Below are 25,473 nucleotides of genomic sequence, written 5' to 3' on the forward strand. Positions count from 1 at the left end.
TTCTACTTAATCTATGTTTAATTATTTTTGCCTAAGCACTGCCTATAATGTGTACCTTGTGGAACAGCACAGCATTAAAAAAGAGTGAGTTCTATTTTTTCCTTTAAACCCCCCCCCCAAAGAAACAAAAGATGACGACTGAAAAGGCAAATGCCATGCAGCATATTATCTGTTAAATCTACACAACAACCTGGTGTCCTCCAGATGTTTTAGGCTACAACCCCCTTCAGCCAGCATGCTGCCTGAGGGCTGATGGGAATTGTGGTCCAGGGTGGCCTTGGTCTCCCATTTGTCCATGCCACTTCGCATTTTGAGAATAAACAAACAAATCCCACAGCAATTTGCAGCCTAACTGAAAACATCAAAGGAATCATTACAAAATATTAAAATAAAACATTGAAGATTACACCCAAATATGAAATATACATTTACTAGGGCTGGGCAGTATCTGGTTTTCAGCGCTGTGATATATCACCAGCTAAACATTGCAATATACAGTGGAACCTCGGTTGTTGAACGTAATCCGTTCCGGAAGACTGTCTGAGTTCCGAAATGTTCAACAACCGAGGTGCAATTGCTGGTCGGCAAAATACATTGAAAAAATGGAGAGACGCGCCTTGGAAGCCGTTCGACTTCTGAGGCACGTTCAAAAATGGAAGCATTCACTTCTGGGTTGTCGGTGTTTGGGTTCCGAATTGTTCGGCTTCTGAAGCGTTCAACAACCGAGGTTCCACTGTATCATGATGTCTGAAATAATGATGGAGCTATGTCGAGGCACTGGCTGGCTTCATGATTTCCCCCGCATCCTGACTTTTGCAGGCACCTGCTCTTGTGATTCACTGCTTTCTGCAGGAGGCAGGTGAGAGCTGAGCTGGCAGAGTTAACAGTGAAGCATGGCTGGCTTCATGGTTTTCCCCACATTGTGATTTTTGTATAACACTAACACACACACAAATTCGCCATATATTGCCAGGTCATAAATTATGAAACCGATAATATGATATTGACTTCAAACCAGTTTTGGACGATGCATTGATAAGCCCTAACACAGGGATCAGCAAACTCTTACAGCAGGGGGCCGGTCCACTGTCCCTCAGACCTTGTGGTGGGCCAGACTATATTTTTTTGGGGGGAGGGGAATGAACGATTTCCTATGCCCCACAAATAACCCAGAGATGCATTTTAAATAAAAGCACACATTCTACTCATATAAAACACCAGGCAGGCCTCACAAATAACCCAGAGATGCATTTTAAATAAAAGGACACATTCTACTCATGTAAAAACACGCTGATTCCCAGACCGTCCGCTGGCCAGATTTAGAAGGCGATTGGGCCTAACATTTATAGCAGCATGATCGACAACAATGGTGGGACTTGTAGCTCAACAGTGCCGGTCCGCACTGGCTGGCAGCCATTCTCCAGGGTTTCAGGCAGCAGGAGTTCTACCACTAAGCTACGGCCCCAGCCCTTAAATATACGACCACATGAAGTTGCTTTTTTTGCTGAGAAAGGCCCTTGGTCCATCTTGTCCAATGTTGACTATTCCAAGGAGCACTGCCCCCACCCCACTCCCAGCCCCACCCCTGAGGTCTTTCCTAGCCGGGGGTAAAACCTGGGACTTTCAGTATGGACAGCAAGAGCTCATCCACGATGCTCATCCCTCAGCTATGGGCCGATTCAAACAAGCAGATTTCAGAATTTCATTTTGAAAAGTTCCTGCCGACAATATGTACTTGCCTGTGTGTGCAGTCTGTACTAACTGACAAGTACCTTTTACATTTAATTAACAGCACAACTTACAAGTGCCATTGTGTGCCTGAGATGCTTTAGGTCTGACAGTAAAGAGATGTGAGCCTTGAGTAGCCGGCTGCATTTGCAACATCTGCCACATTTTATTTGCACTTCTGTCCAAAACAAAGGAATTGCCTTACTTAAGCATGTTAGCATACAGCTTATTTACAAAGGGGAGAGTAAATGCTTATTTGCATTTCTGCCTACAAAGGAAAACAGGTTTTCTTTCCCCTGCTGCTATCTAGAACCTCAAAGGCTTACAAGAATAATAAGAATAATAATAATACAAAAAGGCGAGCTTTGACCAGAAACCTTTCCATTGGCTTCTATCAATTGCTCCTAAACAAATGCAACCAGTGAGAACCACCAAGAGTCTTCATACCTTGATTGCAGAGTGGCCCAAAAAATCCTGGGAGGCAGTCACAATGTCCTGTAACGTGATGACAGGGGACAGTGCTGTGAATGCACTGGGGACACGGCTGGCTGCATTGATGCCCGTAGAAACCAGGTGGACAAACTAAAATAAATAACAAAAGCTGTACTACAACTGTAAAGAAGGCAGAAACAAGACACTAGTCCTCATCGTTACTACAGTTATTTGCAACAATGCATGCAGTTTACAAAGAAAGCACCATACAGTTTAACCACTTGACTACATTTTTTTCCTTAATTGAATGCATTTTTATATGTTGTTTTCATGAATATATCTTTTTAATGCATACCTTCCTAAGCCTATATATTTTTGCACCCTTATTTGGCTGGAGAACCGCAATGCAAAATTTGGATTCTGAAGGATGGCTGTGTTTCAGTTTGTGTATAGTTTCGGAAAGCACAAATTAGGAGAGGCATTGCATTTAAATCCTATGCCCTTAATGTGTGTGGGTATTAGTTTGTTGTTGCTTTTATTCTGATTAAGTATTTTGCGGTTTTTATATTCTGGTTTTATTCTGTGAACCATCCTGTGACCTGCAGGTATAGGGCTTTATATAAATTCAAATAAACAACAACAACAACAGGAAACAGAATCGAATTTCTCCTCCATCTCTATATTCAAGACACAAATGAACTATCAGAAGCAAAGAAAGGAACAAAAGCAGCAAGACCCTCCATACCTGTCAGCAATAGTGAGGAGAAGCAGCAACTTGAAATACGGTATGCAAGTTCAGTTCAGGGACGGATCTGATAATGAGGGATACTTAGGGGGCAGGTGCAACTCCCAGCATAATGAGGCCACCAATAATGGAGGAAGGAAGCCAAGCTCTCTTCTTGCCACAGCTCCAAGCAGACCACCTTGGGCCATACAGCCTGATTACATGGATAAGATGAAGGCACTCAGATGCCCTCCTGGCCTGTACAGCACCGACTGATAGAGCTAACCTGTTATTTCTCTCCTCTCTCTGGAAAAGTTTCAATTTCCTCTTGTCACATTCTAAACCCTGGGGATATAAAGTTTGCAAAAAAGAGAGCAGAAGAAATCCCCCCCCCTTGGTTCCCTGACTCTTTGAGGGCCTCTTTCGCAGGTCTGGAGAGCAGTTTTACAGCCAGAGAGAGAAATGCTGTGAACTCACAGGGAATGAGGGGTTTGTAATTGAGATGCACAAAGGCCGTGGATGGCAGCCCTGGCCCAGGTCAGAGCCGTAATGGCTTTAAATAAAAAAGAAAAACAGCAGCTGCAAGTTATTTGGGGTAAAAGGAGCTTGTGCCTGTGAAATTTGGGGCTGGGGAATGAGAACTGAACTGGGATTTTTTTGTGTGCAAAAGTTATATGCAGAGTTAAAGACAGTGGTTCTGTAAAAGAGCCATTTTGAGTTTTACCGCACAATTCCAGGGTAGACTCGGTACAGTAATTGTGTTTGGGTGTTCCCGCCATACAAACTGCAAACCTGAGGATGCGATAACTGGGTCAAGCTCAGTTCCACAACCTCTGTTGTGGATCCCTCATCCAGGCCTTTTTTGCAGAGCAAGGGGCTAACTTAAAATAAAATATTGGTTGGGGGCAGATAAGCCCTGCCCTGAATAATTGGTGTGCCAACACCATTTGAATGGCAATGCCCATCAACTTTGCCCCTCCAGCCCCCTCAAATATTTTATGGGGTGTCTGAGACCCCTCAGCCCCTATGAGTTGGCTCCTATGCCCACCTGCTTCCCTGTGATCTCCTCTCCACATAATGGCTGAGGAGGAATTAGGGATGGGATGAGGCAGGTATTTGGCCAATGGGATCTGCAGAGGAAAGTACATAGGTCGGGGGGGGGGGGAGAACTTACTTCTTTGGCACAGGGGTCCTCGGTAGCCTGGTGCACACTCACAGGTCCCATCCTCTGGGGAGCAGGACCCCCCATTTTCACAGTTGCAGGTGATGGAGCAGTTGGGTCCCCATCGCCCTTCTGGACAGACACTGTCACAGTGGATGCCTGGAGAAGAGCAGAGATGCAAATCCAAAATGCTTCACAATTGACATCTTTTTGTGACTGTAAATTGTTTTAAACTGTTTTTCATATTGTGCCTTAATTGTTGTTAACTGCCTGGGGCCTTAGGGTGAAGGCATTGAAGTGCAGGTGAGTTCCCAAGAGGCAAGACGCAGTGATAACAGCAAGAACCTTTATTGAAGTAACAGCATTGGGCAACTGCTTATATACATTTCTGAAGGCCTGGGCCACTCCCACTCCCAATGTGATTGGCTGTCTAAACTTCCCAGCTGCGAATCATGACTCTGAATTTAAGGGCCAATGGCAGAGGTCCAAATCCTGAAATGTTCTGTAATTGGATATCATGTATCGAATCAGAACACAGGGGCTCAGAATCCTTAGTCCAGACTCAAGCTTAGGCAAACACAGACCACTGAACACATAACAGCAGTTCTTTCCCCCCTAAAAAAAATGTTTAGGGGTACTCTCGTTTTCCTACTCGTATTGAAATACTGCTCCTCAATGAGGCCAAACTTAGATTCACAAAATGTTTAAGGGTATGTGTACCCCTGCGTCCCCCCAGGAAAAAGCACTGCATAACATAATAATAATAATACCAGCAGAAGGACATCAAGGCAATAAGTTGTCTCATACCAGTTAATTTTGAAACATAATATAGCAATTCATTTTAAGGCGAGCATTACATTTTAAATTCACAATAAAACTGGCAAAATAATAAAATGCCTGATATTATTTATGTTAAGTCATACAGAGGACAGTCATACCTCATGTTACGATCGCTGCAGGTTACGTCTTTTCAGGTTGCACTCCGCGCGAACCCGGAAGGACCAGAACAGGTTACTTCCGGGTTTCGGTGCTCGCGCATGTGCAGAAGCACTAAATCGTGCATAAGTGCCAAATTACGTCGTGTGTGCGCGCAAATGCACCGCTGCATAATACGAACGCTGTGGGTTGCAGACGTGCCCCCGTCACGGATTACGTCCGCAACCCAAGCGTCCACTCTAGATTCTAATAGGGTGATGGGCATGGCCGCTGTGATGGTTGCACCCTTTGTCTTGGCACCCAGGCTGCTTCATGAACTTTGGGAGACATATGTCGAAAGCTGCAAGAGGGTGGGGTGTGGAGAAAGGCAGCAACCCTTCCCCTGAATTTGCAGGTTCAGTGTGGGCATTCAGGAAATAAGCTTCCAGGTAGGAATGTCAAAAGAATTGCAATAGAGATAGAAAAGGAAGTGGGAATTGTTGTAGTCTGCATGCTCATCTGTGGTGAGGAGCTTAAATCTGTGATTTTGGTGCTTAAATTGTATACCATCCTTCATACATGAACAAAATGGAAAAAATAAATGTTCTCTGATTATTAGGACACAGGTTGTGTCCCTGCTCTGCGGAGCACTTAGCATAGCGGGTAGATCCCACCCTGGACTCTCTTTTATTCGCATAAATTTGCATGCAAATCCAGGCACCAAATGGCTCCCAGGACAATAGTTTGGCATTTATTATGACGCTCAAATCTACCAAAGTGCACTCTGTGTGTGCAGAGACTCTTAGCAGGTGATTTAAAGGCTCTGTCCTCCAGTATTCTAATTAGTGACATTTAAATAAGGGCTCCTGCTCTTTCACTTGTCAACAAATGAATTAAAATAAACCAGGGCCCAATCCTGCAAGCCCACGGGGGTCTCTAAGGAGCTGTCACTCATCTGTGTAAGACTCACGAGGGCAAGACTTTGTTTTACTCAAATTAATGGGAGTACTCCTGAGAATCATATAACCTGATCAGATTTGAGCTGGAGCAAGGGTGCCTGTGCCTTTATCAGTTGCAAAAGAGGGGGATTCTCACGTAGACAGGAAAAAGGCATTGATCTCTCCCATGAGCTGAATTGGTGGCACCTTCTGAAATCTGATGAGTCTCCCCATTTTTTGCATTTGAGTGAAGGGGAGTCCCAGCAGGGCCGGCACATCCATTCAGGCGAACTAGGCAATTGCCTAGGGCGCCAAAATCGAGGGGGCGCTGGCCAGGCTTGGGCGGGGGGGGGGGGATGGGCTAGCAGCAGCTTCTCCGCTGTAGCAGAGAGGTGCTGCTTGCCCCCGACACCACCCCCCGGCTCCCGCTAAAGCAGGCTTTGGCAGGCGGCAGGCGGCGGGACGGGCGAGCAGCAGCTTCTCCGCTACAGCGGAGAAACTGCTGCTTGCCTCTCCACCACCCCCACCTCCTGCTAAAGCAGGCTTTGGCGGGGGGTGGGTGGCGGGCCAGGCGAGCAGCAGCTTCTCCGCTACAGCGGAGAAACTGCTGCTTACCTCTCCACCACCCCCCACCTCCCGCTAAAGCAGGCTTTGGCGGGGGACGGGCGGTGGGACGGGCGAGCAGCAGCTTCTCCGCTACAGCGGAGAAACTGCTGCTTGCCTCTCCACCACCCCCACCTCCCGCTAAAGCAGGCTTTGGCGGGCGGCACCAGAAGGTGGTCTCGCCTAGGGCGCAAGAAACCCTAGCACTGGTCCTGAGTCCCAGGGCAGCTGCAGGAGGGATGCCTGGGGTGGGGGGGGTGCAGCTGAGCCACCCAGGATCCACCACAGTTCCAGGGTGCTGCAGTTGCTAACACATTCACAATTTGTTTAGAAGTTTGAAACACTAAAAAAGGAAGTTTATGTATCCCCCAAATCAAACAGTTGTATGTCCCTAGACCCCAAAATAGACATTAGAATACCCCATAGGGCACACCTGCACAATTGCAACAATAATAGTTATTCAAAGCTATCATGCTTCCAAAATACTTGTAAATGCATGATGATATTGCATATTTTTCACACACACCCCTATAAGTTAGTTGTATTTATTGATTTGGGGGTTTTCTTTCCTCCCCAGGCAATACATACCGTACATTCAAAGATTTCTATGCTTAAAATACTGCCATTTTGTGTGTTTCTTCTAATAACTTTTTTACTTGACCAGGAGGAAATGCTTAAGCAGCGATACTGATGTAGAATAAAATGTCCCTATTTTCATCTGAGGAATGGTAGAGGGTATGCATATGAACTAATTCAACTCCATAAAGTTTGTTTTGTGGAATAGTTTTAAATCACAGTTGTGATGCATGGTAGGATTTTGGTCTTTCAGACTGTGCAAGTGCTCTTGATACTCTCTGAACTGCACCATGGGGCTGCAGCCAGCTGAATTACGTCTGCAGTTTAATCACTGAATCTGCTACGTGTGAATGTCCGTGGGCTTGACCTTGCCCAGACCAGAATGGAAGGAATAGTATTTTTCAAACGGTTGGGTTTAAACATGACCGAAAACACCACAACACTTTATTGATGGATGCACTGGGACCTTGACATTTGGAAAGAAAATCAGACCTGTAGTTTGGGATTGCTGTTCTCAGGGGCATAGGAAAGGGGGTGCGGTGGGGGCGGTTTGCCCCATGTGCCATCTCTGAGGGGGGTGACAAAAAGGCACACCGTGGGGGCTAGGCCTGCCACCCCAGGGCGTGACGGCACAAGCTGCTGCCACACGGAGAATCACACCGCTGCAGCCGCACGTGGAGGATCGCACTGCCACTGCTGCAGCCGTGCGTGGAGGATCGTGTTGCCCCAGCTGTAGCCGCATGCGGAGGATTGCGCCGCCACCGCATGGCGGATTCCCACCCACCCACCCAGGTGCACGGCATGGCCACTGCTCCGGGCACCCATGCAGCCAGCTCCGCCACTGGCTGTTCTTTGAAGAAGTAGCAAGTTTATGTTCTGAGTCTCCACTTTTGATAAACACTAACGACTACTTAGTGCATTCCCTGTGGCTAAATGCATGGGAAAGAAAAGGAAGAAAAAGGGTTTGGAGATGTATATTGTGCAAGCGAATAAATAATCATATATTTTGCAAAACCTCTCCTCCACTGCCTTCTGCATATTTTAGTTCAGTACCCACAAAGCAGAATGCACCCCACCAGCTATGTATGGTGTGACGGATTGACCCTAGGGTGGAGGAGTTATTACCTCCCGGCTCAGGAGTTAATCCACCTTCAATTTAACTGACAGCTCATCCTTTGGGGGCGGGATGGTCCCCGGTTTAAAAGGAGGGAACAGCCATTTTGACAGTGGAGAAGAGGGAGGGTGTGTGTGGAGACAGGGAAGAAGAAGGGTGTGGGGCCAGGATAGTGGTGGTTTAGGTTAGGTTTAGTTTAACATGAAACTATAGACTGAAAGGTGTTTCTGTATTACCGCAACTAAGACGGTGAATGCATGAATCTTTAAAACAACTATGATCTCAAGAAAATAAAGTTCAGTTCTTTTTGGTGCCAAGGAGGAATTGTCATTATTGGTCCAGCAGGGTATCAAATCTCACAGAGGTGTGGACTCAAGGAAGGGCAAAACTTACACGAGGAAAGGGAGGTGATAGTTTTGTGTCCTAGAGTCACACAGAAAAGGGTTAGATGGTGAAAACCTAGAGTGCCACAAAGTTGCCAGAGTGTTGAGGCAAATCGAGACAGTGGGGATCCGAGCTGAGGGAGGCCCTTTACTGTAGGCAAGAGGTTGTTCATTTAAGTAACCCAGAGTAGTGAGGATACCAGGCCACAAAAGCTGGAAAAAGACTCTCATTACTATTAAGCCCTGGAAGTAAGAGAGGTTTGTTTTGAGGCGAACCAAGTGGAGGGGTGTTGGTTTCACCCCTGTACCCTTGTGGACACGATTTTAGTAATTGAGAGGTGGGGTTCGTCGCATATGGCAACCCAGCCAGGGGCTGATAAACTTCCGGTTTTTAATGTCTGCCTGGCCCTGCAAAACTAGAAGGATTGTCATTGCACTGACAGGCCACACACTACATGCCAGGAGGCGGGGGCTACATTTGGCTCCACAGGTCACATGCTGTGCAGGTCCTGTTAAAGCACATGAGCATCAGACTGAGAGCTCAGGAGTTTGCTGCCTCAGTGTGCCTTGAGATCTGATACAGACCTCATTTAAGCCAGCAATCCCTACACCATCCGGAAGTTCTTTATCAGCCAAGCGCATGTTTCTCCTGGATAAAAGGATAAGCGCGGGCGACGACTCCAAAATACCTGAACTCAGCCAGAGGTTGGATTATATGTGCTGCCATGGATAAGCCTCATCTCAGCTCATTTCCTGCTTTTTGATGGCTTCATTAGGCTGCCATGAGGAACATGCCATGTTGGTGGACTTGCCACCCGCTCGGACATCCTGCTTGGAGGATTATTAAAACTGACAGAACGATCACTGTCGAGCATACATACAGGGCAGTTTTCAAAAATATCTGTGGATAGTGCACTGCAAGGAGCATAGCAGGACTCATCCCTCCACCCACCTCTATTCAAGTTCAGGAATAATTACACATTTCAGAAGGGATGTTGTACCAAAGCCAGAGGCATTTTAACATGAGGTTCAGAAGCATGTTGAAAGTAAAGCACAGCTTTATATTGCATTATACCCATGGACTGACTATATTATGGACTGACTATATTACTGATAAGCACCTGATGAAGTGGATGTTGGTTCATGAAAGCTTACTGCCCCAATAAAATTATTAGTCTTTAAGGTGCAACAAAACTCTCTTTCTTTCGGCTGTATTAGCGCAACACAGCTACTCTCCCTGGAAATTATTACTGATATAAACGTACACTATAAGGAAACAAGGCACCACAAATCAATTCCCTTTCAATTCAAACACAAACCTAAAAATAAATAAAAGGTGAGTAAAATAAAATAGGAAAGAAAAAAAAATAAGTAACAATAACAGAATATCAGAATTGCTCTACTGGGGCAGGTGGAAAGGTCCATTTGTTGCCATAGAGACAAATGGGTGGGCCTTTTCCTACCTCACCTGGCTGGATGCCAGATCACCAAGATGGAGAACAATAGGCCAGGAGAGTTAGTGCTGGAGGGAGAGTTTGGCTGATGCTGCAAGCTAGAGACACAGAAGCTGGTCTTGTTCTGTGCAAGGCCCATAGATACAGTTTGGAGAACTCCCTGGGAATTTAGTGGAGAGACAAGATCCACTGAGTGTTAATGCTGTGACTGAGGCCCTCCAAGCTATACTCAGGTTGTATATATGTGTAAATCAAATCATATATCCTAAAGACACCACATTCACCATTGACCTTAATTCTAAGGAAACCAAACTCTGGGCAAAGCGCAATAACCTCTGGAGTTTCCTGCCACTTGGAGATTGGGGGTGTGTGTGCAACAATATGAACTGGGAGACTTTTGCTAACCATGCTTGCTACATTTCAGTTGTGTTAGGGGTCCTGATCCCTTGGGAGAAGCTGTTTGGCAGCACTCTTAAAAACCCAGCAGGCAAAAATGACTGGGGGGGGGGGTCCACCTACTTGCGCAATTATAATGTATAACCTAATGATGGATTGCCTCCCACCATTTTAAATACTGCCAGCCCAGACTCCTGGAATTAAGTGCAAATGGAGATTAAGGGAAGAGTTGTCACGTTGCTTCCTCCATTTTGACAGCAATATTTGGACTAGAATTCTTTCATTGTAAACTGGGCTATTTATAAATGGAGACAATTAAGGAACATTATTTCTTGTCTTGAGTTTTTCAGAGAATGACACCAGCTCCTTCCTTTTTAAAAAGGCAGGAGCATTAAAATGCATCTCAGTTTCCCGCGGCAGAGAAGTCACCTCTAGCTGAAGACTAATGAGGCAGTATCTTCCCAGGACTAAATAAAGGCAAGATGATTCCTGATGGGGATACTGACTTAGCACAACGCAGAGGTGGTGGAAGGGAAGCTTTAATCGCATCTAACAGATGAGAGCAGGATCACACCTTTTAAGCATGTTTAGATTCCAAAGGTTAGCAAAGAGAGATAGATAGCAAATACATGGAGTGGCCCTTATTAGAAGCTTTTCAATTGCACAACTCTCCATGTTTACTTGCAATATGATAAAGGCAGAACTCATTTGTATCTATTTGACATGACATTACACACACCTCTCTCTCTCTCTCTCTCTCTCTTACACATACACACATTTATTTTAAACAAACTGTTTTACCTGAAATCTGAAACAAAGAAATGACAGCAACAAAAAATGCAGTGGGGTCTTTTGCTCTGTTACATTAGATCAATTTTTAATTAGCTTTACAACACTCTTTCACTTAAGTGCTTTCAAACGAAAATTTAATATCTTCTTTTAAAAATGTAGGCAAAGAACAGTTACAGTGCTTAGAGACAGATGGCTGGATAGATGGATAGAGAAAAAACAAAAATGCTGATAAAATTACACCAACCAGGAAGGTATACAGGGGCAATATTTTCACCTTATTCTACAGTGAACATGTCAAAAGTGTGCCTCTTAGAAAACAAGGAAGATCTCTTCCTGGGACCACCATAGTTGCAACTCACAGAAGCCAACAAAGTCCCAAGAGAGAAACCGAGAGTCCTGTGCAGTGCTGTATTTTTCTAGAAAAAGTGGTGCCGGAACTCACCATGAATGCCACCCTTGTTCTCTTATAATGGCAATGGCGCCCACCTGAGAGGTGCCAGAACTGGAAAAAAAGTCCTGGTCCTATGTGCAATGGGATTGTTTTAGGGTGTGTTTTAATTATGGTGTATTTTAGTAATGTCGTGTATTATTATTATTATTATTATTATTATTATTATTATTATTATTATATTTTGTAAGCCACACAGACACCTATTTTGGTATAATGATGATATAATCGAGCAGTATAATACTAATTGATAAATAACAATCATCACAAAGGATGTTAACATTTTTGTACTCTGCCATTTCTCCACTCTGCCTACGGCACGAAATTTCTCTTGTTGAGGAGAAGAGTTTTTTGGATTTGAAGAGTTTTGGATTTGATATCCCGCTTTTCACTACCCGAAGGAGTCTCAAAGCGGCTAACATTCTCCTTTCCCTTCCTCCCCCACAACAAACACTCTGTGAGGTGAGTGGGGCTGAGAGACTTCAGAGAAGTGTGACTAGCCCAAGGTCACCCAGCAGCTGCATGTGGAGGAGCGGAGACGCGAACCCAGTTCCCCAGATAACGAGTCTACCGCTCTTAACCACTACACCACACTGGCTCTCCCTGGAAACTCCCCCTGGCTTCTGCCCTTGCTGTGTTTCCATCCAACTTGGCTGAACTGCAGCTCCTGCTCCTAATGAAACCGGTTGTTCATGCCTCTAGACAACACAACCACACTTCTCCAAATGCAGGAAGAAAGGAAGGAAAGAAGGAAGGAGGTGGATTGGAATAAATGAGAGCTGGAGGCTTCGGCCTGGCTCTGCTCCTCCTATCCCCTTGACTGTGGCAGAGTCTTTGGAAGGGGGGGTGTCTTGCTACTGAACTGAATCTAATTATTTTCTCAGGGATGTAAGACCTGGAGAAATTACAGGATGTAGCTTCCTTTCCTCTTGTTTCAAAGTGGAGGAAAGGAGAGAAGGATCTATGGGGAGATGGATAGATCAATGTATACACTGTAATTATGTTATTATTGGAGCTCTTTCTCTCTCTCTCTCTCTCTCTCTCTCTCTCTCTCTCTCTCTCTCTCCACATTAAAAAAACCCACACATTAATCACCATCTTAAAGTTGGTTCCACAGAAATTAGTTTTGACAGGACTTCAATAGACATAGTGGATCAGACGCTAAACACCCTGCTACTCTCTTCTGTCTTCTCAGCATGGCACAAAGTCATAACAGCCACTTGTCTCTGACATTTGGATAGCAGTTCCTGGAGTGCAGAGAGAGATTAGGTCTTATTCACTGCAGGCCATGTGAGCCTGTCAAAGCTGCAGAATTGGTGCTGGGTATCAAGGAGATTTTAAGGCACCTGGGAGCTCCCTAGCTCAGCCTGACCAGGACTCAGACAAAAGGGAAGGCAGTCCTTCTGTCTGCTATGATCCTGAAAATCCAGCAGCGGCCAGGACACTGAGTCAGGAACAACAGAGAGTAAAATGGAGAGAAGAAAAGTTTTTCTTCTTCTCTTGTAATACTAGAACTGGTGGGCCTCCAGTGGAGCCGAATGTTGGAAGATTCAGGATAATTTTTTAAAAGGGCTTCTTCATGTTGCAGAGTTAAACTATGGAACTTGCTCCCACAGGAGGCAGTGATGGCCACTAATTTGGGTAGCTTTAAAAGAGGACTGGATAAATTCATGGAGAACATTGCCAGTGGCTACTAGTCATGATGGCTAAGCTCTACCTCCATTGTCAAAGGTAGTAAGAAGGATATTGACAAACTGGAATGTGTACAGAAGAGTGTGGCCAAGATGGTATAGGCTCTGGAAACCAAGCCTTTTGAGGAACGGCTGAGGGAGTTGTGTATGTTTTGCCTGGGAAAGAGAAGACTGAGAGGTGATATGATAGCCATCTTTACATATCTGAAGGGCTGTCACGTGGAAGATGGAGCAAGCTTGTTTTCTGCTGCTCCAGATGGTAGGACTCAAACCAATGGAGTCAAATCACAAGAAAGGAGATTCCGAATAAACATGAGGAAGAATTTTCTGGTGCAAGAGCTGTTGGAGGGTAAGAGGGTAGTGGAATGAACTATCCTGGAAGGTGGGGGAGTCTCCTTCATGTGAGTTTTGAAAGCAGAGGTTGGATGGCCATCAGTCAGGGATTCTTTAGCAGTGATTCATGCTCTGCAGGGGGTTGGACTTGATGACCTTGGGGTCCCTTCCCACTCTACAATTCTATGATTCCAGTAACGCTTCTGAGTTCCAGCAGGCTCTTCTTATGCTCTTATTGCCAGCTAAGGAGCTGGACTGGGTGCTGGCTCTGAGTCAGGTGTTGGTGATCAGGGGACCATTGAACTTGAGGCAGGAACTCACTGAACCAGATGCCACAGCACCTGGGCCTACAGGGCCAGAGCCAGGACCAGAGCCAGAGCCAGAGCCAGAGCCAGGAACCAGCCCAACAGAACAATGAGTGTACCACTGCTACTGGGAAAAGACTATAAGCTCAGTGGTAGAACATTTGTTTTGCATGCAGGGGTAGACAATCTTTCCCCCCTTGGGGAAAATCCATCATGTTTTGTGTGCCAGCTCTGGGCAGAACCAGGCAGAGACGAAAGTGTTCCAGACTGATTTGTCCAGAATAACCACCACCCTGCTTCCATCTTCACCATGGCAAGTCTCAAACTGGAACTCCCAAGCTGAAGGATGTGCAACTGAAACAGCCCAAATTTCTTCCCAGATTGCATTCACCTCCTCGTAAGGTCAGCAGTTCGAATCCATGAAATGGGGTGAGTTCCTGTTGCTTTGTTCCAGCTCCTGCCAACCTGGCAGTTTGAAAGCATACCAGCACAAGTAGATAAATAGGTACTCTAAATAGGTACCACTGCGACGGGAAGATAAACGGCATTTCCATGTGCTCTGACTTCCGTCACGGTATTCTGTGCGCCAAAAGCAGTTTAGTCATGCAGGCCACATGACCCGGAAAAGCTGTCTATGGACAAACGCCAGTGGCCTTGGCCTGAAATCGTAGATGAGCACTGAACCCCATAGTCAAATTTGGCTGGACTTAACTGTTGCTCTGACAAGTCACGGAACTTGCTCACCATCTAACTTAGGCCTATTACCACCAAAGAAACTACCACACTATTTAACCAATCTCTCTGTTGTGAGGTATAGGTATGCCTTCATAAAAGCTAGATTTAATGTTTTCCCATCAAATGTTTTGGGCAATAGACTTTCCAATGGTCAAATCTCCCTCCTTTGCAACTGTAATAGTGGTTCCATAGAATCCTTACAGCATATATTTTTTTGCTGTCCAATTCATTCGGCAGCTCGGTCCAAATTTTTGGTTCCACTTTTGAAGAAAACCCAAGATGGAACTCAGGATGCTAAATTAATTTTCTTATTAAATGATGAGGAACCAAATAGAACCCATATGGTTGCTAGGTTTTTGACTAATGTGCTATTTACAAAGAAGAGGAATGGTTCTCTTCCCATTTATGACAATGCAGAAAATAATTAAGACCTATTATTGGAGCGCTAAAATAGCTGATAAATTAATTTTAACAGATTTTTATTTTAATTTAAAAAAAAACTAGTTCAGTTGGACTACTCAGATCTCAGTGTGACTTAGATGGAAGGGTGTAAATGGGTTGTTTTAAAATTGTTTTCATACTGTATTGTTTAAATTTGTTAAATTGTTTTACTCTGTGTGTATTATGATGAATGTGTTTTACGATGTGATATGGGCCACATGGCCGAAATAAACCTACCTACCTACCTAACTGTCCTGGCGTCCTTTACCTTTACCTGCCTTGATGGGGAAGGGGCCATCTGCTTTGCATTCGTAAGAGCTAAGATTCAATCATCTATGGCATCTCTAGGTAGTAATGGGAGAGACCCCTGCCTGAAACCTTGGGGAGCCACTGCCAGCGGCAGAACTAGCCGCCTGGGCACCCAGAGCGAGGATCCGCCGACGGGGGTGGGGCCATCTGCCCACGGGGATGGGGCGATTGGTGCAGCTGCATGATCCTCCCGGCGGGAGTCCGATCATGGCATGGTCATGCAATCCTCCGGGGGGGGGGGGACAATTGTGGTGTGGCCATGTGATTCTCCCAGCAGGGATCTGATCGCAGTGCAGTGGCACCCGGGGGGGGGGGGGCTGGATGTGGCACTGCACGTGATCTGCCCAGGGGGGATTTTGTCACCCCCTCCGAGATGACACCCGGGGTGACCCGCCCCCATCACACACCCCTTCCTATGCCCCTGGCCACTGCCAGCTAGTGTGGAAGCGCTGAGCTGGATGAGTGATCTAACTCACCATAAGGCAGCTTCCTAAGTGCCTAGAAGAGATTATTTTGCAGAGATGCCAATGCAAGATGGCATGGGGGCTTACTTATATCTTATAATCCTGGTGATCTGTTTGTCCTTCCCAATGACTCTGCTGTTTTATCTCTACTGTCGCACTGTCCTCTTAGTGCCTAACAGCTTGTACCTTAATCTACTCATTAGCAATTACATAGGCACGCTCGGTTGTGTGTGTACCTAGCATGCTACTGCATGCATTCCAGGCTGGATAAAGGGGAACTCAACAGGGCCGTTTGAAGGAATCGCATCTGATTAGCTCCATCTCAGCTGCCCAGGAGGAACAGATGGGAGTGGAGGCATACTGAGGCTGTCATTCCTGGGGCACATTAGGGTGGTGCAAGAAAATAATTAAAAGGCCCCAAAGAACCCACCCACAGATGAGGGGGCTTGCTGTTTTCTCAGAACAAGCCACTGGACTTTCATGTCATCAGCTGTTGTTCGGTGGCGGCGGAAGCTTAATTCTGCCACATCTCAGCACTGGGTGCTGTTGGATCATTAGATCACCTGTGAAGCAGACACGAGAGCAGATGGCAGAGGAGTCTGCCTACTGAGGCTTTGTTTGCATCACAGTTCTGGCCTCTGTCTAATTAGGAGTCATGCACAGATTAGCATTGGGCTTCCTATGGGGTGGTTTACTGTTGGCAGCCCTGTGTGAGTGTGTGAAATGCTAGCCTGGGCCCTTACTTGCATTATGTGTTTTGGAGTTGGGTGAGATTCAGGAGAAAGGCTCATGTGCCCCTTGTTAGTGGTGCCCTGGTGCAACTATCTCAAGCCATTGGTGTCTTCCCCATAAGGTGGAGCAGGTTTGTGTGCCCTCTAATGTACTGCATGCTGCGCTCTGCCTATGTCTTGTGTCTTGTGTCAGTGTAGACACCAAACACACTCACATATTATCTTCATCACCAAATGCAGTGCTGTAACAGTCTGGGGCTGTGTGGGATTGAAGACCCATTACTATTTCTGCAGCACGGTCCCTGTCTCCAGTAACCTACAGCCACCCAATCAGTATGTTGTTGTTTAGTCGTTTAGTCATGTCCGACTCTTCGTGACCCTATGGACCAGAGCACGCCAGGCACTCCTGTCTTCCACTGCCTCATGTTGGTAGCTTCAAGAACACTGTCCAACCACCTCGTCCTCTGTCGTCCCCTCCTCCATCTTTCCCAACATCAGGGTCTTTTCCAGGGAGTCTTCTCTTCTCGTGAGGTGGACAAAGTACTGAAGCCTCAGCTTCAGGATCTGTCCTTCCAGTGAGTACTCAGGGCTGATTTCCTTCAGAATGGACAGGTTTGATCTTCTTGCAGTCCATGGGACTCTCAAGAGTCTCCTCCATCACCATAATTCAAAAGCATCAATTCTTCGGCGATCAGCCTTCTTTATGGTCCAGCTCTCACTTCCACACATCACTGCTGGGAAAACCATAGCTTTGACTATACGGACCTTTGTCAGCAAGGTGATGTCTCTGCTTTTTAAGATGCTGTCTAGGTTTGTCAATGCTTTTCTCCCAAGCAATGGAGTAGGAACAGGCAAGCCACTCCAGTATCCCTGCCAAGAAAACTCCATGGACAAAGACAACAGGCCATCAGTATGAAAGGGGACCTTTTTAGCCGCTGTATGCTTCAAAGCAGAGCATTTAGCAACACTGAAAACACAAGGTGCTTCCATTTCAGGAGAATGATGTGCAAGTTTTGCTACATACAATGGAACTTCAAGGAAAAAACACAACTTAAGCCACTCTGATAGAAGGAACTGGAGCACTCGAAATCATTTGCCCATGTATATGCACAGAAAAGAGTAGATCTAGCTGAAAGGCCAGATCTGCATTTATTGTTGCAAGCATCCCTAATTATCATTATTACTGTATAATTCTAAGGTTACTGTGTGATCTTAGAAAGTTGCATGACCTTACAAGGGGCATGGCTGTGAGCTTCATAAAGGTACCTAGCACTTCTGAATATGTTACTGGCCAAATGACTTCATGGCAGAGGTGTGATTTGAACTGGGAACTTTGATCTTCCATCCCTTGCTTACCAGTTTGTAGTGCCAGCCTTCCCCAATATGGAAAGAAGGTTGTGTCAGCTAGGGGTGATGGTGGCTGCAATCCATAACATCTGGAGGGACTCAAGCATAGGGAAGGGCTGTGCTCTATGGCTAAGGCAGGGTTGGGGCATCTGTGGCCCTCCAGATGTTGTTGGGCTGCGGTGCTCACCATCACAGCTCAAGCTGGCAGGGGCTGATAAGAACTGGAGTCTAGATATAACTGCAGGACCACAGGTGCCTCATCACTATGTTAAGGTGTAACTAGACTTATAAAGTATAACACTTCCACCTTCACCCCACTCCCATTTTTCTCCATTTATTTGAGAAGATATGGTATATTCTATTTTAAATCTCCCTTCTCCTTTTTTTATAATTCTGGTTCGTGCCCTAAAGACATCTTATTGGACTATCTTTTGGGTAAACAAAAAATAAACTTGACTAAGATACTGATCTACTTCTACTGAGTTGGGCACCTCATCAATAAGTTCCAGAGGCTCAATTAACATGAGGACATCAGTGGAGCCTTTGATAACTTAGCAAATGCAGATTAATTTTTTCTTTAAAAAAAATAGCCTGCTATCAGCAGGAGCCATCCTGAAAGGTTCCCCATCAAAAGAGAGAATTTTTAAGCAAAAGGAGGACATTAAAATCTTATCATCTCACTTGAAATTAAGCCAATGAAAAATTAAAGCTGATTTCTAATAGGCTTATGGTACATTTTTAAAGGCTTAGAGGGCACTGATAGAAGCCAGAAAGCTAAGTGCTCCCTTTTCAGATGGGAAAAGACATTTCCCTTTTCAAAAACGCCCAGTGGAGGCAGGTAAAAGGGGAGAGTGATAACTTACCCATCCTGCTGAAATGTCCCAGTTCCACCCTTCCTTTAAAGACAATGTAAGGATGCAGGAATATCACACAAATAAATTATTAACTTCAAGAGCTAGGATACAGTAACTAAAAGTGATTAAACGGAAAATATGGCAGAGATAATGGGGATAGCCTGCCAGAAAATGGCAAGCTAATGTGAACACAGTAATGTTTCTATCTAATGTTTTCTACGTAGCATAGCAGCAGAGGACAAAAAGGAATCGGCAAGGGATAAAGGTCCTTTTAAACATGCACGCAACAATGCACTAAGATGCACTGTGAAACTCTCAGCATGCTGCCTGGCAGTCTGTTTACTGAACATTTAACCTGATTTGTTTGCAGTCAGGTTAGATGATGTTATGTCAAAGCAACTGTTATCTCACACTTTCTAGTACGTCCCCCCCCATCACTTTCCTGATCACAAATAGTACAATATTTGGGGGGAAGGGGATTTGTCACACAAGACCTCCCAAAGGAACAACCTAAATTAGCCATTATGTGATTGAATCCCACCTGTAAATAGAGACAGGTTGGAAGTGCCCTTTGCTTAATGTTCAGGAAAGATACCGCTTGCTGGAAAGGGCTTGCTATATCCCAAAGAAATGTAGCTGTTTATACTCTGCCCTTAAAAAAAAAGTTCTGTGCCAAGATAGTCTAAAGTTTGCAGCAGGAGCAGCAGAACCCAACCTTCTCCACGAGTGCCACATATTCAGAACATTTGCATACACTTGCTTATGTTTTGCGATATTTATTTAGCTAGTCACAGGAAGGCAAGCGCTCTTATACACACGCTGCCTTAAGAAATTTATACCAAAGGACAGCTCATAAATCCACCAGGACATTTCTAAATCAATATTTCTTAATTATATTCCAATAATATATTCTTGGTGGGGGAATATCTTTGTTAACAAATGTTCTAATAAATAAATAAATTCACTAACTAAGTAAAAGGGATTGAAACCCTGCCCCTGGAAATTACGCTCGACTCATGTGCATGCATACACACGAATTCCATAGGTCGGTTTACACATGAATGGACATTACCTGAGTTCTCTACCTCTGTGGAATGCCATGCAAATGAGCAAAACTAGTTCCACTGAACAGCCCAATGTGACCTGAGCGTTCTATTTGTAGCTAGGCGCACACATAGCAACATAGGCAGCTGCCTTATACTGAGTCAGACCACTGGTCTATCTTGTCTATACTGACTGGCAGCAGCTCTCCAGGGTTTCAGGCATGGAATCTATCCCAGGCATCTGGGTATGCCGTTGAGGACTGAATCTGGGACCTTCTGCATGCGAAGCAGATGCTCTGCCACCAAGCTACAGTCCTTCCCCACGTTCTTTGCTGCCTTCTTCCACCAAGTCCTCCTGCCCTCTGACCAGGGCAGTCAACAAAATGCAGGAGGAGCCTCTTAATCATGGAGCTCTTCTCTGTCCATCAGAGCAATGAGGACGGGGCTCTGCTTTCAGTTCATGTCAAAGCCCTTGAAAAGCAAAGTAGCAGAGGTTAGCTGGGTTAGATGGACCAATGATCTGACTTGGCAGTAAACAACTTCCTCTGTTGCTATGCTAAATCTGTGATGGGTCCATGAGAAAGCCACCACTTCATGTTGCCGACCCATCAAATGATGGAATGGGAACCAACACTTGGCAATTCACAATGGAACATGGCAGGTGGTTCCACCAAAATGCATTGAGTTTCAAGCACAGGGAGGTGATCATGCTAATCCCCTACAAGTTGTTTGATTTGCAGTGGCTGACCACAGAAGCAATAACATAGTCCCCACACATGTGTCTTCACAAGGCACTGTCCACATGCTGCCTTCACCATAAGGGTTAGAAACTTGCATTTTGCACACACACACACACACACACACACACAAAACAAATCGTACAATGAAAGCTGCAATTGTTAGGAGGCTGAACTCCATGCCTCATACTAACTTCTGCGCTACACAATAATCCCAGAATAAAACACATCCCCAACTATTTAACATTAATTAAGTGCCAACCATATGCCAGCTCTGAACACAATGCTAACTACCTCAAGCTAAGCACTACAACAGCTGAGGGGGACAGATTCAAATTAGTAAAACAATGATGTTGTAGAATAACTTTGTTTCTCACAAAGCCGGTCAAAATGACTCTCTTTGGCTTTCTCTCCTCTATCAAATGTTCACAAATCCAAAGTTAAAAATACCTCCTAGCTCACAGTCAAAGGGGCTGCTTCTCTCAGAATTAAAAAAGGCCTTCCCCTGAGTGTGAGTGTGTGTGTGTGTGTGTGTGTGTGTGTGTGTATGCATGCACCTTATCAGTTCTCCTGAATTAATGTTTCCACAGGAGAGAAGAAACAGGATTCGCTGTTTGAGTGACAGTAAAGGATGTTGCTCTCTGCTTCCCAAAGTGCCTCCCCGCAATCGAATTTCCCTTTCTCAAATCCAACCTTATCTGTGGCCAGCCAGTTACTTGTTTCTCTACACCATTAACTCCCTTCACCAGGGGCACAGAGGCTCTCACAAAAAGTTCAAATCTACCACGACTGCTCTGTTTTGGACACCGGAAAGTCGTAGCCCCAGCTTAGCCCCACTGAAGATTTATGGGCATGTTTACATTTATGACATTTTTAGTGATGCTTGCTGCTAGCACTATTTCTCCATCACCTGGTGCATCAGGCAGGAGGCAGAAAGAGGGCAGGAGAAGAGGCAGCTGCAACTCTGGGGTAGCATCTCTGAACACTGTCTTAGCAAAGGCAGAGGGAAGTCCACACTGCTAATAATAACAATAAATTTTTATTTATACCCCACCCTCCCTGGCCAGGGCTGGGCTCAGGGCGGCTAACACCAAACATGAATTACAATAAAACGTAATAGAAACAACAAACAAACAAACAAAGTTAATTAAAATACAGCTTAAAATGCAGTCGCATTTTAGTTGTTGTTGTTTAGTCATTTAGTCGTGTCCGACTCTTCGTGACCCCATGGGCCAGAGCACGCCAGGCACTCATGTCTTCCGCTGCCTCCCACAGTTTGGTCAGACTCATGTTGGTAGCTTCGAGAACACTGTCCAACCATCTTGTCCTCTGTCGTCCCCTCATTTTAGTAGTAGCCCATAAATCAAGAACTACAGAATACCTGAGGATCCAAGGCTACCATGCAAAATGTAAACTCAACGCAGAAGGGAACAGGGGTGAGCAACATTGTTTTATGAGTCCCAAATCAAGCCATTCACTCTACCTTGAAGAAGGTAATATTATGAGGAGGCAATAATAAGCTGCTCCACTTGGAAGGGGCCCCTCAACAGCTCCCTGGATCCTTCTGGTCTTCTCACCTTACTCAGGGGATTAACACCACTTTCACAGTGTAGATGTCAGTGACTGCAGAGTTAGACAAGGACCCTTGAAGTCAGCAATGCTGGCTCCTGGTGGTGGTGGGAACAACTGTAATACTAGCCTTGCCAGCCTCCATAAGGCCTCAGTTGGCTCCAGGTTTTGGCTGAGACAACATCTTCCAGCCATCAGGATCCACTGGAAGCTGACCAGAGCCCAGAATTCCTTAGAGAGACCTGCCTGGACACTGTCTGACTTGGCTTGATCTGCTTGTCCCCTGAACTCCCCCGGCAGGTTCCAGCTCCTGTGATAGGCAGTATGAAGTTTCTGGGTTAACCAGCCCTGTTATAAATAGCTTGAGTCTCGCCTGGTGCTCTCCTTGTTCACTGTGCACCACAGAACCTTTGGGTGGCCACCAACTTGGATGACTTCAAAAGAGGATCAGACAAATTCATGAAGATCAAGGCTATCAAAGGCTACCAGTAACGATGGCTGTGCAGTAATGTTGAAGGCAATAATGCTTCTGAATACCAGTTGCTGGAGGCCACAGTAGGGGAGAGCATGTCCAGCTTGAAGACTTTCCACAGGGATGTCAGTGACCACTGTGAGAACAGGATGCTGCTCTTAGTATGCTCTTATGTTAAGTGAACAGTGAGGCAGGAGGTCGCACAAAGTTTTAGGAAGGAAGGAAGAAGAAGAAGAAGAAGAAGAAGAAGAAGAAGAAGAAGAAGAAGAAGAAGAGGAGTTTGGATTTGGAGTCTCAAAGCGGCTAACATTCTCCTTTCCCTTCCTCCCCCACAACAAACACTCTGTGAGGTGAATGGGGCTGAGAGACTTCAAAGAAGTGTGACTAGCCCAAGGTCACCCAGCAGCTGCATGTGGAGGAGTGGAGACGCAAACCCGGTTCCCCAGATTACGAGTCTACCGCTCTTAACCACTACACCACACTGGCTCTCCACACTGGAAGTAAGGGCAAATGTGAGATAGCGATACGTCCAACACACCCACAGGGGTGCCTCTGAATACTTTCTGGGAATCACAAGTGGGGAGAATGCTGTTGTGCTCACTTTCTACTTGTGGGCTTCCCAGAGGTCATGGTGGCCTTTTGGTGTCCCCACAGGCGTGATGTTGATGTTTGTTCGCTATCTGCTACCGTATCTGTCTGTGCCTGCTTGTTCTGTGGTTGCTACCAGTATGGATGTTGGTTATTTATCACAGGGTGGGGTTGTTCAGTACTGTATGTTGCTGTTACCTGACTTGATAAGATGGATGACAAATGCTAAGGAAAAAATTAAGACACAGAAGTCCTGTACGAACCCCTTGAAGACTTTTATCCAAGTTCTCTCCCCTGTGCTTCCTGTCTGCCTCACTCATATTAGTTTCTGGGAGGTTTTTTTTTTAATGAGTAGTATCTTGAGAACCTACTTTAAAGAGGAAAGAAAACCCAGTTATTTCCCCTCCCATTGATCTCTTGCACTCAGCTCCTGACATCAATGCAAATTCCTTTTATGGGGGGGGGGGTGAACATACAGAATAACTTTTTTAGATCAGACTTTCGTTGGTCATTAGCATCAGAGAGTCATTTGAATTGGCTTACCCTCATGAGCTGCAGAGAGCAAAATCTTCAGAAATTCCTGAACTTTTCTGATCTTTTCTAGGCCATCTCTAATTAGTAAAAAAAAAAAAAAAAAAAAACCAGGACAGCAATTTCCCCCCTCCCCACCCCCATCGTTTGGCACTCTATTATTGATAATGCCATGTTTGCAAAACGGACAACATGATACAGTCCACAACTTCAAACAACAATATGAAAGCCATAAGAATCTGATGTCTGATCCCTGTGACTTGAAACTGCAAGTATAATTTCTTACAAGGGGCTTGCTCAGTTTCAAACTTTGTAAATACGAAGGGGAAATTTCACAGCACGCCAAAAGCATCGCGCCAAACAGTAAACCATCAAGAGTTGTTCAGTGGCAAAGCATCTGCTTTGCACGTAGACAGTCCCAGGTTCAAGCCCCAGATTCTCCAAGCAGGGATGGGAAATGTAAAACCTGGAGAGCTGCTGCCAGTCAGTGCAGACAATACTGACCTAGATGGACCCATGGTCTGATTCAATATAATGCAGCTTCCTATGTTCCTAACAGGATTTTAAATGTGTTAAGATGTTTCTCCACGCAAACTAATACACAAACTTCAAAGCCAGAAATATTGCAATTCACAAATATTATGTGCTACTAGCAACACACCACTTCAGAGTGCAAGGACTGGAAAGCATAGGTTTAAAATAATGTTTCACAATTAAAAATAAATAAATCCCAGCAAGTGAAAGGCTAGGCTAGCATTCCCCTATAGATGCTGATTTTTTTACATACAGAAAGTTTGCTTGCTTGCTTATTTTTTTAACCAGTGTTCATCTACAAATAGTTTCAGGATGAACATTATACTTTTAAGGTAGCCTTCGCCAACCTAATGTGCTGAACTACAGCTCCCATCAGCCCCAATACACATGGTTATACCATCTGGGGTCAACTTGAAATGTAGTCAAAAAGATCTGGATGCACCAGGCTGACTAAGCCAGCTTTAAGGAGTTCAAAATGATCACCCAAACACCCTCACTTTGGTCTTTTTTAAAGGCCACATTCACTGCTATTTATTGTCATTTGTTTCTCAGGGTGGACGCCATTTCCCCTTCACTGATCTCGCTCCTCTGGAGTGATCCCAGCCAACCACAGACTCCATAGAGAGATTGGAATGATGTCACAGAAGGCAAATGAGGTCTAGACAGCAATGCTTGTTGGACTGGTCACATGAATGATCCTCTTTAATCGGGAGCCACATGGTCTCTTCTCTAAGTAATCAAAGAGGCATCCGCAAGAACTTTGCCAGTTTAAGAAATAGGTGGTCTCAAGCATGACCCCTCCTCCATTTCCCACAGGCATCTGACTGGCCAATGTGAGAACAGGAATCTGGACTAGAAGGGCCACTGGCCTGATGCAGCAGACTCCTCTTATGGGTCTAGATCTTCTGACCCTATTTTGCTGACAGTCCCTGTTTATGTCACAGCAAAATTGGTAATAGTGCAGCAAGGCTCTTTGTTGTTTTAGTGACAACAACCTTGTGCAGTTGCCCTAATGGAGTTCACCCCGGACAACAAGAGGCCAGTGAGCACCTGGCACCTCAGAGGGATGACTGCAAGGGCCGTCAATCAAAAGGGCAGTGGGGGAGCTTGGCCGGCGGATGGAA

General features: G+C 45.3%; 1 protein-coding gene across 1 annotated transcript in view; it reads right to left on the bottom strand.

Moving 5' to 3' along the window:
- Nucleotides 1-25,473, bottom strand: part of MEGF11 (multiple EGF like domains 11) — a 318,441-nt gene that overhangs the window by 46,464 nt on the left and 246,504 nt on the right. Inside the window, exons 15-16 of the mRNA XM_033167284.1 lie at nt 4,059-4,205; nt 2,176-2,310 (exon numbers count right to left, since the gene is read on the bottom strand). Coding sequence (XP_033023175.1) covers nt 2,176-2,310; nt 4,059-4,205 — 282 coding nt within the window. The remainder of the gene's footprint in view (nt 1-2,175; nt 2,311-4,058; nt 4,206-25,473) is intronic.

Source organism: Lacerta agilis, chromosome 13, assembly GCF_009819535.1.
Source record: "Lacerta agilis isolate rLacAgi1 chromosome 13, rLacAgi1.pri, whole genome shotgun sequence".
Classification (NCBI taxonomy): Eukaryota; Metazoa; Chordata; class Lepidosauria; order Squamata; family Lacertidae; genus Lacerta; species Lacerta agilis.